At 44.2% G+C, this 18,850-nt stretch overlaps 1 protein-coding gene across 1 annotated transcript; it reads right to left on the reverse strand.

Annotated features, from left to right (window-relative positions):
* Window positions 1-475: 475 nt before the first annotated feature.
* Window positions 476-15,783, reverse strand: LOC120808044 (pleckstrin homology domain-containing family F member 1). Its single transcript, XM_040160619.2, has 2 exons — window positions 15,334-15,783; window positions 476-2,475 (listed from the first exon to the last, which is right to left on the reverse strand). The coding sequence occupies exons 1-2, from the start codon at window positions 15,581-15,583 to the stop codon at window positions 1,985-1,987; spliced, it is 741 nt and encodes a 246-aa protein (XP_040016553.2). The 5' UTR covers window positions 15,584-15,783; the 3' UTR covers window positions 476-1,984.
* Between the last annotated feature and the right edge of the window lie 3,067 nt (window positions 15,784-18,850).

Raw genomic sequence — 18,850 nt, forward strand, 5'->3', positions numbered from 1 at the left:
TCGAGATATATTGAGATTGCACTCTTATCTCACACCAGGTCCACCGACATCATCACTCATCTAAAGTCGCTCCCATGGCATCCGGGAGGTAATGTCAGATAACAGACCTCAGTTTTATGGACAGGCCTTCGCCTTGTTTTCAGCTGCATACGGATTCAGACATGTCACCAGCAGCTTGAGGGTCCCGCAAAGTAACTGCGAAGATGAATTGTTTGAAATGCTACATAAGAATAAGCATTTCTTGATATTTAGTGGTCTGTCTGAATGAATTGTTTCTAAATGTATTAGAATAATTACACAATTTACCTTATATTATCATTTATAGACTATATGTCCTATATAGTGTATCCCAAAGCATCCAACTATTTAAATATAAACCACCCCACCTCTCCTCTGCAATAAAAAACATGTTAATGTAACCAAAGGGTGGTTCCTCAGTGAGGTGGGGTGCGTGCGCCACAAGAGACAACTGAAATGAATTTACAACACAATTTATTCCACTCTGGATCACAAACTACAGTTAAAAACAGTCATCCTCAAAATAAAAACAATGTCTTAAATGATCAAATCTAAAAGTGTGGTCCCAGAGATTTCACAGAGCCGTAAAAACCCGGGGGGCAGTGGGCCTGGGCGTAGCATGTTGCGGTGTAGTACACATTCTCTCCCAGTACCGTGTTCCTGACTATATATACTGGGTTCTGGGTTGAGGCTTCTTTGGCAGAGTAATCCTAAACTTCTTTTTGGTGTGCAACTGCTTGTCCTCCTTGTTCCCAGGCTTCTTTTGAGGGGGGTAAGCAAAGCATTACATCCTGGGGAAGTCGGCCATGTCTGGCAAACATAAGATAAAAAGGGGTGGAACCAGTGGAGCAATGCAAAGGCATCTTCATACACAAAGACCAGGTCTCCCACGTGGTCCGGCCAACTCTTGCCCTCTTCTAGAGTACCCAAGAAGGTCAATTAAAGTTAAATTTAACCTTTCGCACGTGCCGTTTCCTGCTGGATGGTACAGGGTTGTTTGGCTCTGGACTGTCCCATACAGTTTACACAGTTCCTGGATTACTGCCTTAAAGCAGGCCCCCTGGTCTGAGTGAAGACGCTGTGGTGCTCCAAAAGGTTGAAACACATGTTGCTAGAGTACCTTAGCTGTGGTCGTTGCTTTCTGGTCCAGAGTGGGGATGGCCCAAGCAAACTCCGTAAAATTGTCAGTGATTACCAGTATGCTTTGGAAGCCACCAATGTAGCAATCCATCTGTAAATAGTCCATCATTACCAGCTCCAGAGGCATAGAAGTGCGCACTGACACCAGAGGGCTAATTCTCTGTGGGGCGCCCTTGTTGAGGATACATCGTGGGCAGGCTTTATTCCAGTCCTCTACATCATGGGTCACCGTAGGATGGACAATGTCTGTTCTATACCAAAGTGGCCTGCTAGTTTGTGGTAACACTTACATGTCGGTTCTCTGCATAAGACACAGCAATCTGGCAATGTTTGCCTTTTCGAAACACTGCCATTCAAAATGACAGAGCTAATTGGCCAACATATGTGCCACCTGGCCAAACACCTCAATGGTTAATTGTTAACACTTCAATCAGGATGTAAGCACTATGAAAAGACTACAGGTGAGCAACTTTTTTTACAACAACAATGGAAGACGTTGCAGAGAGCGGAAGAGGAAGGGTGAGAATGACAGGGGGAGGTAGGGGTAGAGCAGGTAGAGGAGTTCATGGCCAAAGAAGACAACAACTTTCAAATTAAATCAGAGCAACCTTAGTAGATCATGTCATCAACCATGGGCTGACAATGTAAGAGGCTGGACAGAGAATGCAGCCAAACTTGAGCCGTTTTACTGTCGCCTCTGTCATCCGGACATTTAGAGTGGAGAACACGTATGTAACCAAAATTTCATGTAGTACACATGTAGTACACCCCGTTTCATAGTGTCAGTTGGGTGACACCTCTTTACTTAGTGTATGACATCAGCCATTCATGAACTGTACAAGTTTTCCTCCTCTCCATCGGAGCTTCTCCTCTCTGTGTGGTGCTCGTTCCAGTGACACACCTGCTGGGCCTCCTCTGTCGTCCTGGTCGAGGAGTTTGTGTGACACCCGGTGCAGATCCTCAAGCACTTAGTCGGGTGGATGTGTTGGATCACCACTCGGGTCTTGGAGCACGCAGCGCAGACCACAAAGCCACATTGCCGGCAGTGGCGTCGTCGCTGGGTCATGGAGAACCTGCCGAAGCAGCGCATGCAGACCGAGGAGGCGTAGTCGGGGATACAGGTTTTGGCAAAGTGGCAGCTGGTCCGGAAGCCCCTGTTCAGCAGCAGAATGGACCGGCAGTCCTCGATATGCTGGATCCAGGCCCGCTTCTCCTCCTGGGAGGCGGCTGCCACGTAGAAGGACTTGCGTGGCGTACGGATCAGCCACTGGTTCTTTATTGATAATCCGTTCTCTAGGTCCTCAAGCTGGCTGTCCTCTGAAAATAAAAAATAACAGTCCAACAGTGTTAATTTTGGCAGCTATTTTTGATTTAGTCTTAGTAGACGAAAAAACGGCATATTAGTTTTAGTCACATTGTTTTAGTTTTAGTTTAGTTTTCGTCAACGGAAACTAAAACTAATAACATTTTAGTCTAGTTTTAGTTGACGAAAACTAGACTAAAATGTTATTAGTTTTAGTCACATTTAATAGCCATATTAAACTCCGTTTCTTCCCTTCTCAGGCCCAGGGACCCCCTGTGTTGTGTCTACAACTGCATAATAGTCCAGCTTGCAGTACTTGGTTGTCCATCAGATGTCCCTCCTAGGACAGGTCTATAGCAGGTCTGCAAACTTGTGGCCACAATGGGTTGTATAATGTGACGGAGGAGCCGGGCCACGAACAAATGGTTGAAGTGTTTGTCTGAGCTGATATAAATGACATGTGAAAAATCATTACATGAACGGATTTGGATTTTAACAAATAGGAAAGCATTTATTTGCAAGGCAATTTAACAAATTGGCAAAGGTGTAACAACTTCATGAGGACCAGGGATCTAAACGCAACACTGTTGTCTTTGTCTGTTTACTTGCAATGCTTTTGACATGGACACCCGAAACTTCATGGTCCTTTATTGTTTCCACTGTTCCAACAAAAGAGACCCCTTCACGTCCTACAATCGGTGCAATAGATTATTTTCTTGGCTTCAGAACCTGCAATGACTTTATTACGTTAGACGCGTTTGTGACGGACCGTCTCATCCAGCCGAGCAAACGCTGCCTGCCGTCGCCAGAGAACAGGGCAGAAAGGTCCGACAGTCTGTTAAACGGGTCTTCATGTTTCTGTGAAGCAGCGCGGCTTCAGCCTGCTAACAGTCAGCTAAACCGAGACAGCTGAGCTAAACTAAGGCGGCCACATTCAAACTCGCCGAAGCGTAAAATAGTCGTTGCGGCCCGTAGTCGGTGCACAAGAACCACCGCTGCACCGCTGGGCGCGTTCTGGGTTCGTGGATGACGTCATCATGACGCGTTAATATCTGCAATACTTTGCCTGTCTGTTGTCTGTTAGCTGCGTGCGAATTTAGGGGGAAAAAGTATCGTGACTTCGTCAACCACCAACATGTTCGTCTCGTCTCGTTAACGAAAGTTAGAATAGATTTAGTCATAGTTTTTATTTTTTAACATCGTTTTCGTCACGTCTTAGTCTCGTTTTAGTCATGGAAAAAAAGGTTGTTTTTCGTCATAGTTTTCGTCGACGAAATTAACACTGCAGTCCAATTGAAATGGATTTCAGAGGAAAGTCACTTTTAGAAACCCTCGGCTGGTTTTGTCATTCAAGCCCTATGGTTTGGTTTATAATGTTTTAAGTAACTCAAGCTTACTCAGATAAATTACTTTTTTTTTTTGGTAATCCAATAGAATACTTTTTTTTTTTTGGTGATCCAATAGAATACATTGCCAATACATAACCCTAACCCTAACCCTAACCGTCTACACTGCAAAAAACTCTCCAAACTCGAAATCAGGTTTTTAAGCCGGTTCAACAAGGTGTCAAGTTTAATGAATTGAATACTGTGAGTTTTAATTACGGTTATGTCCAACAGTCAAAATGAAGTTCCAATAACTGCAGTTCCTCAAACGGCCACTTTTAAAAGCGCTTCAATTTCCATTGGACCCCCATGGAAAATTGTATGTTCAGCAGGATCACAAACGTACGGTGGCCCTAAAGTGCAAATCACGACGGCAAATAGGAAAACACAACGACAAATCATAAAGGGTAGGGCCTATCTAGCAAAGGACGGACCCTTCTGACGGACTGACTGTCTTTTAACCCTCTTAATCCGAAGCCTTTCGCCGGACTTACCATATTACCAAATTACCATAACTCCTTAACTATTTGTGCAATCAACGTAATTCTGGATTTTGAAAGCTGAGAAATGCTGCTTTCTAGACATTACGGTAATCAAGAAATCAGTGGCGGGAGAGCCTGTGAGGGAGGGGTTGAAGTCAGCGCAGCAGCCGAAAGTGACAGGAGAGATGGTGATGTCTTACTAGTGTCTTAATTCTTGTTTTTCAGGTGTTTTGTTGTTCAATTACATTTAGGTGTTGTAAGTAAAAGTATGGGCGGCACGTGGTGTGGTGGTTAGCGCTGTCGCCTCACAGCAAGAAGGTACTGGGCTCAACTCCGCCCAGTGGCCTTTGTGTGTGGAGTCCCTGTGTCTGCGTGGGTTCTCTCGGGGTTCTCCGGCTTCCTCTCAAAGTCCAACAGACGTCCTCTGGGGATCAGGCACATTGGTGACTCTAAATTGCCCATAGGTGTGTGAATGTGAGTGTGAATGGTTTCTTGTCTCTGTGTTAGTCCTGCGATTGGCTGACAACCAATCCAGGGTGTCTCTCGTCCGAAGTTGGCTGGGATGGACTACAGCCCCCCCCACTCCCCCCCCACTTCCCCCCGGACCGTTCGAGAAGGTTCGACGGGGGGGGTGGCGGAACGATCGACGAGGGGGGGGGGTAGTAGTCGTGCACTCACAGGTCGGCGATACTGCTATGCACGGTAAAAGGACAAGAAAAACAGCTGGTGGGGAATATGTCAGAGGGACGAGAGCACATAATTAGGAGAAAATCCGGTCAATTTTCAAAATAAAGCATTAGTTTACCACTCCCCTGGAAAAAAAGGGCAGCTCTTTTTCTTATTGATGAAGGATGAAGCGATATCAGATAGATTTACAATATGTACATGTTTGTACAGTCTTGCGATGCAGAGAACATCTGGAAAGCCGCTGCATGGCGTGCTCTTCGTAAAGTTGTTTATTTGTTGCTTGATAAACTTTTGGATGTTTCATGTGGGGCTCTCTGCTTCAATGGATTGAATTTCTGATTTTGAATAGTAGATATTGGATTCGCCCATACACAGATTCACACACACTTAATACAACAAGTTCTATGTGGTCATCTACACATACTGTACATATATACACATACATATGATACATAAGTGATTCAGTACATACATCCTCATAAATATTCATTCATACCAATTAGACTCTTTATGCTTGTTTTTAACTTATTCTGAAAGAGTTAAGATGATTATTTTTGCCAGCAAGATCTCATTGGATGATGATGAATTCCATAAAGCCTTCAGCCGGCAGGCACATTTAAAGAACTATAATCTGATTGATGTGAGAGTGATGAGGCACCTAAAATGAGCCTATACATTTTCCCAACACTTGCGCATAACTTGTGTGCGATACTTTGTCGGGCTTGTAGACTCGCAGGGGGGGGTCTGTTTTTGCCATGATTATTTAATTCAATTAATTTTATTTTCTGTAGCACAAAATCGCAAATTTGCCTGAGAGGGCTTTACAGTCTGTACACATGTGACATCCTCTGTCCAGAAACCCTCACGTCGGCACAGGAAAAACTCCCTAAAAAAACGCATTTGAGAATAAAGGGAAGAAATCTTTATGACTAAAATGACTAAATACAATGACTAAAGTCTGATTTATGCTTGCGACGCAGACGCAAGCCCCCCCTTGCGTGTCCCTTGCGTCGCTTTTCACACCTCCTTGCGTCCTTGCAAACGCCGGTTAGCCGGTTGAGAGGTGCACAAAGTTGTGGAGGAAAATACGGGACAAATGTGTCTGCGATGAAAAGCAGCAGTGGCGATGCACGGGGCAATAAAGTCTAAGATAAATAAATAAATAAATAAATAGACGTGACTCTCTAGGTTGTCTTCAACAAAAACACGTTAATCCGCCTGTTATTGTGGCAGTAAATTGCTCTGCAACACACGCAAGACTTTTAGAGGCATGAATTGAAACGAGTGCATCGACGCAACGACGCAAACGCAGAAGCATGCGCCGGCCTTAAGGAGTCCAGCTTGGTCCGCTCCACATGCCGTATCTGGTTGGCGAGTGTCCGCTGTGCCTTGTGCACGTTGCCCGGCGGAGGCATGTAAACAATGCTGTTTGCATGCACGTAAGGGGACTATTTTTCCTCTAGACTACTGAAATGAGATACACAACGTTTGGTGGGCACAACTATTTGTACTGAAAAGCAGCTATTTACATTACATTACATGTCATTTGGCTGACACTTTTATCCAAAGCAACTTACAATAAGTGCATTAAACCATAGGGATACAAACTCAGAAGAGCAAGAAACAAAAAAGTGCAATTTCGTCAAATAAGCCAAATTACAATTTGCTATGGATAAGTAGCATTATAAGTACAATTTAAGTGCTACAATTTGTTAGTCTTTTAGTCAAGGTAGAGTCTGAAGAGGTGTGTCTTTAGTTTGCGGCGGAAGATGTGAAGGCTCTCTGCGGTCCTGGTGTCTTCAGAGAGCTCGTTCAACCATTTTGGAGCAGGGACAGCAAAGAGTCGAGATCTAGTCGAGTGTTTTGCTCTCAGTGAGGGAGGGACGAGCAGTTTTGCAGATGCAGAGCGGAGAGTGCGGGTTGGGATGTAGGATTTGACCATGTCCTGGATGTAAGCTGGAACCCGATCCAGTTTCAGAGGACATTTAGAAAAATATAATTCAATCAAGCCAACGTTCATGTAATGGGGCTATGGTCAGTTCATGGACTACTTGTGTTGTGGCTAAAATGTCTGCAGCTAACGCTAGTTAGGGACCTAACGTTGGCTATTGTTAAGTAACGCGGTGCACATTGCCTACCTTAACCGATGTGGAGGGAATTAAGTTTGCCCCTCGCATGCTCGTGAAGTTTAGTTGGGCTAACAGAATGCCCAACGGGGTGGGTGAGGGGGCCTAGTTGTTTCGGGTGGACACGCGGGTCCTTTCTCAATATGCGTTCTCATGTGGACTTGTGTTCTTGTGAAACGTCATCAGTCGCAGCCCAAGTACTGTTCCAATTCTAAAGTCCGCATCTGGCCAAGAACGGTCAGAATACCCAGATGTGACTCGCCCCGACCATTTTAGCGGGCATGAATCGTGACAGCCAAATATCCCAGAATGCATTTCAACTCAGCAACAGGCAACAGCGACAGAGGACAATAAACACAACTGTCTAATTTTATAAATACTACTATATTTATGTCTCGGAATGTAATTTTTTGTGTGCAACTAATGATCTTTTACTTAAAGGACATGAGGACCGTCATGGAGACTCGAGACCCTGCAGCAGGACGTCAGCTTCAAAGATATTTCTCTGTAAGATATATAATGTCTGGTCAGCTGCTTGCATATGCTTGTATGAATGTTTATTTATGCTTGCATATGCTTGTATAAATGTTTATTTATTATTTTATTTCATTGTTTGAAAATGTATCATTAATCCCTGCATCATAGATATTGAATACTATGCTAAGCACTAATAATGTCACATATCTGACTACAGCCTCCATGATCACTGTTTCATAGATATTAAATACTATGACCGTAACCACTAACGGTGTCACTTATCTTACGGTATGTAGCCTCATTGATTGATACATTGATACATAAAATACAATGAGGTTAATCACTATTAATGTAAAGACATAGAAGAGGTTCAGGTACATTGGCAATTTTATTTATAGTGATGTTTGTGCATTTAACCTGTACGAGAACTACCGCAATGGTTATCGGCCTCTTGATGTTTGAGTAACAAGGAGACAAACGATATGTGTGAATGTGGAATGTAGTCCTGTCTAGTAAAATATTAACTGTTTAATTGTTGTTACTGTATCCAACCACCCCTTACTTTATTAAACCATTCTAAAGCTAATGCATTGTGATGTAATACAACAGCCCTTAATTAAATGTTTGCCTTTTATGTGTTTCTTCCATCAAATATGAATATAAACTAGATATATACCTGTCAGTAATCCAGTTAAGTTTAGCAGCACAGCAAACTACAGCTGCTCCTCTTCACCTTCTTTAGAAAGGTGTTCGACTGTATAATAGCTCTGATTTGACCCATTGAGATACACTGACGTATGCGGTGTTTTGCCTTATCTGTCCAATATCTTTCTTTGGGGATCTCCTCCTGCTCTATACCGTCTATCGGAGGGACGCCTTTTATGTCCGCCTTCCTGGCCTCACTCTACGGTCACCGGCCGGGCGTTTACGCCAACCACCGCGGCTGAGGGCCTTGAGGCCAAGGCTGACCCCTGCACCATCCCCGCCACTGAATGTTGTATCGGTTGGTGTACGCTCCAAAAACTCTCCATGCAACTTGCGCTTTTTGAAAACCTGTCTGCCTGCCTTTTCTGCTCTCTGTATGCCGGTGGCTGAGCACAAGACCAACCGTGACTCTGGAGCGACCCGGATGTACCTGCGGGGAAGTCGAATACTCCTGGTTTGAGAGATGGCTGAGGCTGCAGCAAAAATGTTACCCTCAAACAGATCACTTTATGGTTGGCGATGGAGGAGGGCGAGTCGCACACCTGCTACTGTGCATGCAGGGTGTCTTGCTGGAAATGGGTCAGCCTGGCCGCCCGAACTTCACTGATCTCCACACCGCTGTCTCGGGCCATGTAAGACTAACCGTCTTATCTGTGTTTCTCCAACATCAAACACGTGGTCCCTGCCAAACACACTCTCTTCTCTAGGCCAAAAACGTTCACAGCAACGTGCGCAAGCGGATAGAAACATTCATGTGCCTCGATGTGAGCACGGTGGACCGTGGCACCTATCAACTCCTTCACACTTTCAGCTATTAAAACCGTTCAAATATTAAAATGTTCAGCTCATTCAGGAGAGGGGGGTCTATGACTTTTCAGCTCTTTAGCTCTTAAGCTTGAATTTATATAAATCAATAATAATTAATATTTTAACATGGTTTTCAAATGAGTTTGTTTTCAAATCCTCTTAAACTTTAAGATTTTTCAGCTTTGCCAATCTTTCAGCTACAGACACCATTTCAACTTTCAAATGTCGACACAAGTCTCAACTATTTTATAAAAAAAATGCTTGTTTTATGTTCAGCTTCGCCTTCTGCTAAATTTTACCTACATTGCACTTTTAACCTCTGCCTTTAATTAAACAATTTAAATAAGATTTTAATTTATAATTTTATTTCTTGTTTTTAATTGTCTTTTAATTCCTGGTTAAATCTTGTTAATCTGGTTAAAAAAATATGGCACTTCTGTCCTCACAGCCAAATTATACACTTTTGAGACTTAATTTTTATGTTAAAGTGATGGCATGGTTCTGCTGCTTGTAGTTATGTCGCTATGGAATCCCCCAGTTCTTTAGTTTTGGCCTCAGGTGACCGAGAGTGACACAACCTCTGCCAAAAGCCCCATAGGCTCCAATACAAATCTGGCAACATATTTCTCAAAAGATCCATAAGGTACACGTTTTGTAAACTGCCACAGGAGCCGTATTTATTACCGGACAGACATACAAATCACATGGTTGCGTTCGTTAGAGTCTTGGGTCTCTCAGAAACTTCTTATTTTTTAGATAGCTTTTATAGTTTTGCGCTAGAGGACACTTTGAGGTGTGGATTCTGTGTAACTCGCTGTCCTGTCTTTGCACTTTAAGCAGCTTGTTAATGAACCCAGGTACGCCGTTGCCGTGGATACTCGTACACATGCTGCAGTATCTCCGTCTGTGACTCACAGCTGGACCTAATACCTGATTAGTGGAGTCACATGACGCAGCTATGCTTTCTGTCAACAGACCAACATAATGAAGACACTCGTCCCACCTCCCCCCTCTCCCCTAACCTCTTCTCACTGTTAATCACTCACTCAGTCAGTCTGTCTCTCTATTTCTCCCCCTCTCTCTCTCTCTCTTCCTCACCTCCCCTCCCTTCCTCACCCTCTTACCCTCCCTCCCTCTATCTATCTAGCCGCCCCACCCAATTCAATAATTTCAAAATAAAAGCCCCATGGAGGGAATTCTTACTCTAATGTTTGTGATGAGGCCTATCAATTAATAACTTCTTAGTTTGAAGAACAAACATTCTGTCTCCCAACCCCCCCTCACCCAATTCCATCATTACAAAATAAAAGCCTCAATGATTATCTGTACCTTAACTATGGAGCTCAGAATGAAGCGGTTTCGTTGAAATATGTATTCAAATAGTACTACAACCACTACGAATATTACTCGTACTTCTAGTAGTACTACTACAACTGATACTTCTACTACCATAACTAACACAATTATGAGTATTTAAAGTGGTATTACTGCTAAATGTACTCTTACTACTACTAAAAATACTATTACTACCACTAGTAGTGACACTGTAACTACGCTTACAAATACTTTTTTAAAATTCATTTAAGCTCCGGCAACTTTTTTTCTTTTTTAGAAATTCAGCTTCTCCCATTTCTGTATTTTCAGCAGTTCTTTAAAATAATTTCAGCTTTTCTTATGCCTGTATTAACAGCAATGTTTTAATATTCATTTCTGTATTTTTTCAAATTAATTTCAGCTGTTTTCATTTCTGCTTTTTCAGCAAATCTATTGAAATTCCTTTCAGCTTCTCCAATTTCTGTATTTTTAGCAATTTCAAATTAATTTCACCTTTTCTAATATCTGTAATTTCAGCAAATGTATTAAAATTCCCTTCAACTTTCTGTAATCTCAGCTATTTTTAAAAATTCATTTCAGCTTTTAGCATTCTGTCACGGGTGGACGATTGGGGACAATTGCATGTTTTTGATTGCATATTTTATTGATTTATGATTGCATGTTTCATGACTTATTGATTTATGATCATTTGCATGTTTAACGATTTATTGTGTGCTTCGAGTTTTGGTTTGCATTGTATCCTCAGTTAACAATCGTCCCGAGTGACAAGTTACCAATTAGTGGCATATGGCCAATGGACCAATGGGGAAAGGCCAGGGGCGGGACTTTTTCTTTTTAAACTGGAAGATGGGACACTGGCGGAATAAGGGAGAAGGAGCAGGGAAAAGGAACACATCGCAGTGTTGAGCGAATGCAGGAAGCAGAAGCAGTAGCAGTAGCAGCAGCAGCAGAAGCAGACACAGACGCACCACCAGTCGCAGCAGAAGCAGACACACCACCACCACCACCAGCAGCAGCAGAGGGCAGCTGGCAGTCCGAGACGTCTGAACCAGTGGACTAAGGATGCGCAGGACTTCGCTCTACTTCTGCAGAAACGGGCGAAGTTTCTGGGGCATGTGGTTGACAGGGAAGGGGTCTGTCCCGATCCTGAGAAGGTGTCTGCAGTCACCGAATGGAGTCCTCCAACGACCATCAAACAGGTCAGTCTTTCTAGGATTGGCAGGCTAATATAGGCGTTTTGTATCGGGATTCTCAAAGATTGCCCGACCCTTGAATACGCTTTTAGCAGGTATTCCCACTGATAAAAAGTTCTGGGTCCCAGAAGATACTGTGGACAAAAGAATGCCAATCCGCGTTTGAGCAACTGAAGGCTGGCCTAACCCAAGCCCCAATCCTAGCTTATGCTGACTTTGCTCTGCCTTTTGTAGTGTATACTGATGCCAGTAACAGAGGACTGGGGGCTGTCCTTGCCCAAGTGCAAGAGGGCCGAGAGCGTGTAATAGCTTATGCTAGCCGTAGCTTGCACCCGTCAGAACAGAACGATGCAAACTATAGCTCCTTCAAACTAGATCTCTTGGCATTAAAGTGGGATATTGTGGAGAAATTCTTAAGATTACCTGACCGGGGCTAAGTTTGATGTTTTCACAAACAACAATCCAGTGGCTCATTTACAGACTGCTCGCCTGGGTGCTGTGGAACAGCGGTGGGTCGCGCAACTTGCCTCTTTTGATTACACCGTGAAGTACCGCTCTGGAAAAGAGAATGCTAATGCTGATGCCCTGTCCAGGTTCCTCTAAGTGTCCATGGGCACAGGTATAACATCGGCTAAAGTCAACCTTACTACTGCTAGACTCAACCAAGAGGACGGAGTGGCGCCACTATCCGGCAATTGGGGAAACCGGCAACAAGATGACCCAGACATTGCCATCATCAAGAGGTATGTGGGCCAGGGACCGCCTCCACAAGGAGCAGAGAAGAGGACTATGACCGAAAAGACCAGAAGGATCCTCCAACAATGGAAGAAATTGGTTGTCCGAGAGCAGGTGCTCTACCGAGAGGTAACTGACCCCAACACTGACGAGCTACTATCCCAAATCGTATGCCCAGCATCTAGGTGCCAAGAGGTCTGGCAGAGATACCATAAGGTGGCTGGACACCCAGGAATTGGGAGGACCTTGGCCAATATTCAACGCTGTTTCTACTGGCCTCGTATGGAAGAAGAGGGGTTTCATTCGGGGTGCGTCGCATGTAGCTTGAAGGACAAAATGGAGGCACCCCTGAACCCAATTGTAGTGTCATACCCCCTTGAGGTGGTTGCCCTTGATTTCCTTTCTCTCGGTAGGCCGATAGATGCATATCAAAACATCCTTGTAATGACGCGTTATGCATGAGCTATCCCTACTCGAGACCAGACAGCAAAGACTTCAGTCAGGGCAATATGGTCTCATGTTATTCAGACATTCGGCTGCCCAGGTTGTTTCCATTCAGACATAGGCCCAAATTTTGATTCCACTTTGATGCAGAAGCTTTGTGCCATGTATGGAGTAACAAAGAGTAGAACAACGCCCTACCACCCGGCTGGGAACGGTAGAGTAGAAGCTTACAAGCTCGCTAGGGATAGGATGGGTCATGCCGCCGAACGCGATAAGAGAAGCTATGACCGTAAGGCCCAGGCGTTATCCCTCCTCCCAGGTGAACGAGTGTGGGTGCGAGATAGGAACAGACAGGGACAAGGGAAGTTACGATCATGGTGGAACCCAGAGCCCTATGTTGTCGTTAGCCTTGTGGGTGATTCTGGAGTAGTATACAAAGTTAGGCCAGAGAGCAGTGGGAAGGACAGAACCCAGCACAGGAATGCCTTAACCTTGTATAACCCCTGTCCATGTCATCCCTGAACCAGCCACTATAGTTCAGACAGAGGCGGAAGTAGACCCTGTTCCTTTTGGATTCTATGTAGTACCTGCTTGAGAGCCCCCTTGAGGTAGGGGCAGACATTTTGCCTCCTGAACCACGAGCAGGACACTGCGCTCCGCCGGTCGGCACAAGCTACCTGTGGATTACCACCAAGCCGATATCGACATTAGGCTTGTCCAGTGGCAGGGACTGCCTACGTTTAAGTGGGGGAGTATGTCACTGGGTGGACGATTGGGGACAATTGCATGCTTTATTGATTGCATATTTTATTGATTTATGATTGCATGTTCAACGATTTATTGTGTGCTTCGAGTTTTGGTTTGCATTATATCCTCAATTAACAATCGTCCCCAGTGACAAGTTACCAATTAGTGGCATATGGGGAAAGGCCAGGGGCGTGACTTATTCTTTTTAAACAGGAAGACGGGACACTGGCGGAAGAAGGGAGAAGGAGCAGGGAAAAGGCGCAGTGTTGAGCGAATGCAAGAAGCAGTAGCAGCCGCAGCAGAAGCAGACACACCACCACCACCAGCAGCAGAAGCAGACGCAGCAGCAGCAGAGGACAGAAGCAGACGCACCACCACCACCACCAGCAGCAGCAGAAGCTGATGCACCACCAGAAGCAGCAGCAGAGGGCAGCTGGCAGTCAGACGTCTGAACCGGTGGACTAAGGACGCGCAGGACTTCGCTCTACTGTGGTGACGAGTTTGGACGGACTATCTTAGCTTCCTTTATATATTTTAATCATTGTATTAAAATAAATATGTTTTATTAGTATTTCCGCCCCTGTCTCCTCTTGGGTCATTGTTTCACTGCTCTCCCCCAAACAAACAAACCGTGTTTTTAATTATTTCGAGTTCCAAGGGCTCTTGGCTTTTACCTAGGTGGCGTTGTTGGCAACACACTTTTAGTTTTCAAAAACCTCGGCCGCTGACAATTCCAACGCATTTTCAGCAGGAAAATGCATTTTCTAGTTTCGGATGCAGCCCACTTCGACCGAAAACGGGCCAGACAATTGCGGTAGAGGGGGGGCGGGAGGGGGGTGTGCCAGTGGCGGTGACGGTCCGACCGGCTCTGCTACAGTACGCTAAAGTCGGCAGTACCCCCCGGCGGGCCGATTGTGGCCGGAGTTTGATGTATGGGGTTGCTCATTTGTAAATTGAAGTCCATTTTACATTACAATTAAGGTTTTTCTGTCCAAACCTTTTGTGAATATTCTGTTTAAATACAGTATAGAAGTTGTAAGATATGTGCATGTTATAATGTAAAAACTATTTATTTTAATGCGCGAAATAAATATGACTTTTGCAACAATACATGGTGTTTTGTTATATCTATAAATTGTCATTTGAAACAATGCATATTTGAGTAAAATTTACTAGGAACTAGTAACATTTCCTTCTAACTCAAAAATAGTTGAAATAAGTAGTTAGACCTAGTGAATAGAATGCATGATAATGAGTTGTTTCTTTTAAATTTACGTTGGTAAGTTGGATAAACATGTACTATAAAGTCATGTGAACTTACGGAGAGCAATCGATGGCTAAATTAAACAAAAAATGATTTGTACCAAATTGTAAATCCAATTTGACTACTCGAAAGTGTAAGGCAGCAATTGAACATTTGTTTTTAAGTTCAACCCCCATGATTTATTTTACAGTGTATTCAAGCCCCAGAGCTTTTGGAGTGCAGAAAAAAAACTCTGAAATAAGATTTGATTGCAGTTCCCACTCAAAATGTAATGCAATACCAGCCTTGTGTAACCATATCTTCACTTATTATAACTTTTAAGTAACTTAAGCTTATGTAGATGGTTGTTGTTTTTGGTAATCTAATAAAATAGATCAATTTGCACCTGTTAACAGCCTACATTTCAACCGGATTCTACCAGCAGCCCCCCTTCATGTCTATGCCCCCCTCCCTGTTTGGAGATGCCTGATGTCCGTGTGGCTCACCCAGGGGGATGATCATCTGCTTCTTGTGCCAGCGGCCGATGATGCTGCCGTACACCAGCAGGTCGTTGAACAGGAAGAACCTTCTGGGCTGTGGCCCCTTGCGGGTCATCTTCACCAGCCGACCCTCTCCCAGCAGATACCGACCCGGTTCGTACAGCGGCTTCCCCGACGGCCCGAACGAGTTCTCCACGGCGCGGATCCGCTCGCGGTTGTTCTGCGTAGACAAGAACAATTTCTCATCCGTATCCATTTTTGTTCAGGTGACAAGTCAGCACGAGCCGTTCGTTAGTGCGTTGTTGTTGTTGTTGTTGTTTTTGTTGTTGCGCATAAAGTCCCGCTGCTGAGACGCTGTCCTGGGATCGTGCAGTCTGCGGCGCACGGGCGCTTCTTTTATGTGCTGGTGACGTGGGAGTCGCCCAAGGGAGTTGGAGCTTTAGACAAACCCATGTGAGCAGATAAGGCGTCACCAATCTATTTCCCTCCCAGGAAAGTTATTCATGGAAATATCCACCTCAGGTTTTCAACCATCACCGACTTTTATTTAAAATTCACTTTAAATGAGTTTCAGACAATAGTTGCATTATAAATATTCATATTATATTGAATAATAATAACCGTCTGGTGGACACAACATACAGTATATCATTATATTGTTAAGCGGCAACCAAAACAGAAAAGTCAATAAAATGTCATAGGATAGAATAAGTATGTCATGAAACAGCGTGCTCTCGCACAGGTTTACACTATTTACTGTAAGAGAGTTGATCTTGGCTCTGCAAAGAGTGTGTCCTGACATGTGCACTAATGTGACGCATTAGTTATGGGACATTAAATTAGGCGTGTTTGTGTGTGTGTGTGTCGGCATTTCCTAAAGAACCCACACACAGTTGGCTTTAAATACAGGAAGTAGTTTCTGGACACTCTGAACCAGGTCAGTGGTGCCAATATCTAGTTGGACAGAAAACAAAAACAAACAAGGCCTTCTGGGACGCAGCCAAGAATGTGCAAGAGGCAAACGTGCAGTCAGTAGGTTGTGCTTAACCAGCAGCAGGTGGATGACATCAGAAGAATGTAGACCAACGGCCATTTACGGCCTACAAAAGAGTGCAGTACATGGTGACATCTAGTTCACTCTGTCCTTTCTGTACAGCTTAAGTACCAAATAATAATGCAAGAAACAAAAACATGAGGAAAAAACAACAACAATAAATACAACAGGAAGCGGGACTAGAGTAGCCTGCTGTGTGGTTAACGTGTCCACTCCGTAACACCCCTGTACAACAGAGTGAGACGTCCCCTCCTGAGGTGATCGGTGGTGTCAACAGAACAGAACAATGTTCCTCCATACGTGGATTTAGAGGGCAGGAGATGATCTGCATGGATCTGCCACACATTGGTCACATGTGGCGACGCCTCACAGGTCGATGGTTCCTCTCGCTTTGAACTTCTTGGCCGAGCGCTCGCTGGCTCGGTGCTCGAACTTGCTGCCGTAGATGTGCGAGACGAAGCCGTTGATCTCCACCGCGAACACGCTGTTCCTCTTCGGGATCACTGAACGGAGAGCACGGTGTCAAAGCGCGCCGCAAGAGCAGAATATTCTTGGAAAAAAAAATTGACAAAGCAATTTGAAGTAGTATTTTACTAAAATTGAATGAACTTTTCCACCAGTGTTTTTAAAAAGGCTCTTTATACAATATTCAGAGAATTAATATAGCGGCAAACAACCATTTTTCTATGTGAAATGTATAGTGGAGTCAAAGTTTACCTGAGCAGAACTCTGAGCCTTTAGTTGACTGACAATAAAAACCAGACAATGTTTTCTCAATAACATAACTGAATAGATTTACATTTTTTTTAAACATGTTTTCTCTTTCATACGTAGTCATTTAGTGTTTTGTGACATGGGGCTGACAAATGTGCACAAGTAAAACACGTAGTTTAGTATGAATTAGTGCTGCACGGTACAGCGGTTCAAATGGTAGCTCACAACAAGAAGTAATTCTGTTGCTACATGGAAACACGGAAAAGAGCGACACAAGAGGAACAACGAGAGACCAGAGATGCACCAACACAACTTGTGCCCAAGAGAGGAGCTGTGTCTGTTTGGAGGGTTTTGGTTTTGGAGAATCTGACGTAAGTTACATTAGACTTTATTGCAGAGTCTGTCGAGTCCCTCGACAGACTGTGGTGGCGACACTAGCAGCCACAACAAGCTAACACGCTAACTCGCCGGCCAGTTACGAGCAAGTTGGCCAGCAAGAGGCGAACCTTTTCGGGGTCAATGAGTGTTTACTTGAAAAAGCAATAGCATTATATATCAGGACACCTCAGAATCTTTCTTAATGAAGTGATATGGATTTCTGACCATACCGTGCAGCCATAGTATGAATATCGTATTGTTTTATGTTACATGCGTATGAGTGGACCACTTCCCCTGATCAGGTCCAACAAGTGTCGCACTGAGCCGTCACAAGGACGCAGAAACGCGCAGTAGGGGGATCAGGTCAAAAATGGCTGATGTGCAAATGGATTATGGGCCGGCCTCTTGGGTTGTACCGTCACCTTTAGATCCAGAGTAACTCTTTAAACTGGTCGCATTGGTGCGTCTAACCCTTTCCAACACGTTTCAGGTGCTACATCTCACCTCCCACAGATGATGGACATTGTGAAAAGTGATCGTAACAGTGAATAAAAACGTGCAGGTCTGTGTTTTGCCGGTCAGATAAGGCCATCTCTGCCCTCAGATGATGCCACCTCCCCTCTGTACAGCTTTGATGCTCGTCGTACCACCGTGTGAGGGTCACGGCCAGGTGACAGTCTCGGACTGTTTAGACAAAGTGGACACAGCGCACACGGCGCCACCCGTCCAATCTAGAGTCCTGCCGCATGTGGCTGTTGAGGAAGGCCCGGGTGAAGGCCCCGGCTTTAGAGTTGCCCTGAGACTGGAAGGGAGAGTGTGACACAGCGACAGTGACAGAGATGAGACAATGTAATATAAAATGTAAATTTGATAGGTTTCTCTTTCCCCCAATGGCGGAGGAAATGTCTACTTTGGCTGATAAAAGCTACTCAGAAAAGATAGTTCAAACTATATAAAAAGAAATCAATGCGTATGAGCATGTGATATGAAATGATCTCCTGGCAGTTCTGTGCTTCTGTCAACCAAAGCGCCGTTTCCAGCCGTCCAAAAGTCATCACTTCATCATCAGAACTTCTTTTGTGGGAAATTGTCATAATTAATATATGAATGCTTTAGTTGGGGCCAAATATTTATTTTGTGAGGTAACAGAAACTGACCACCAAATGCTAATAAGTTTCTCTGCGGCCAGGTGACGGGCATACAAAGTCAGAAGACAACAAATAAGTACACATTTACGAAGCAAGAACTGCATAGCGTCCGTTTAAAGGAAGTATTGAATGAAATGTCAAAAGTCCGAGTAAAAATAAAAATAAATGGAAACTTCATTCTATCTTGCACCTTTTTAGGCTTGTTAATGCTCTATTAAATGGGCCTGTT

This window comes from Gasterosteus aculeatus, chromosome 12, assembly GCF_964276395.1.
Source record: "Gasterosteus aculeatus chromosome 12, fGasAcu3.hap1.1, whole genome shotgun sequence".
Lineage (NCBI taxonomy): Eukaryota > Metazoa > Chordata > Actinopteri > Perciformes > Gasterosteidae > Gasterosteus > Gasterosteus aculeatus.

Bases quoted from the DNA above. Each gene is read 5' to 3' on its own strand.
- LOC120808044 (XM_040160619.2), bottom strand. From the start codon at position 15,583: ATGGATACGGATGAGAAATTGTTCTTGTCTACGCAGAACAACCGCGAG. The intron at 2,476-15,333 runs GTGAGCCACACG...TTTTATTTTCAG, and splicing joins GCAGATGATCATCCCCCTGG to AGGACAGCCAGCTTGAGGAC.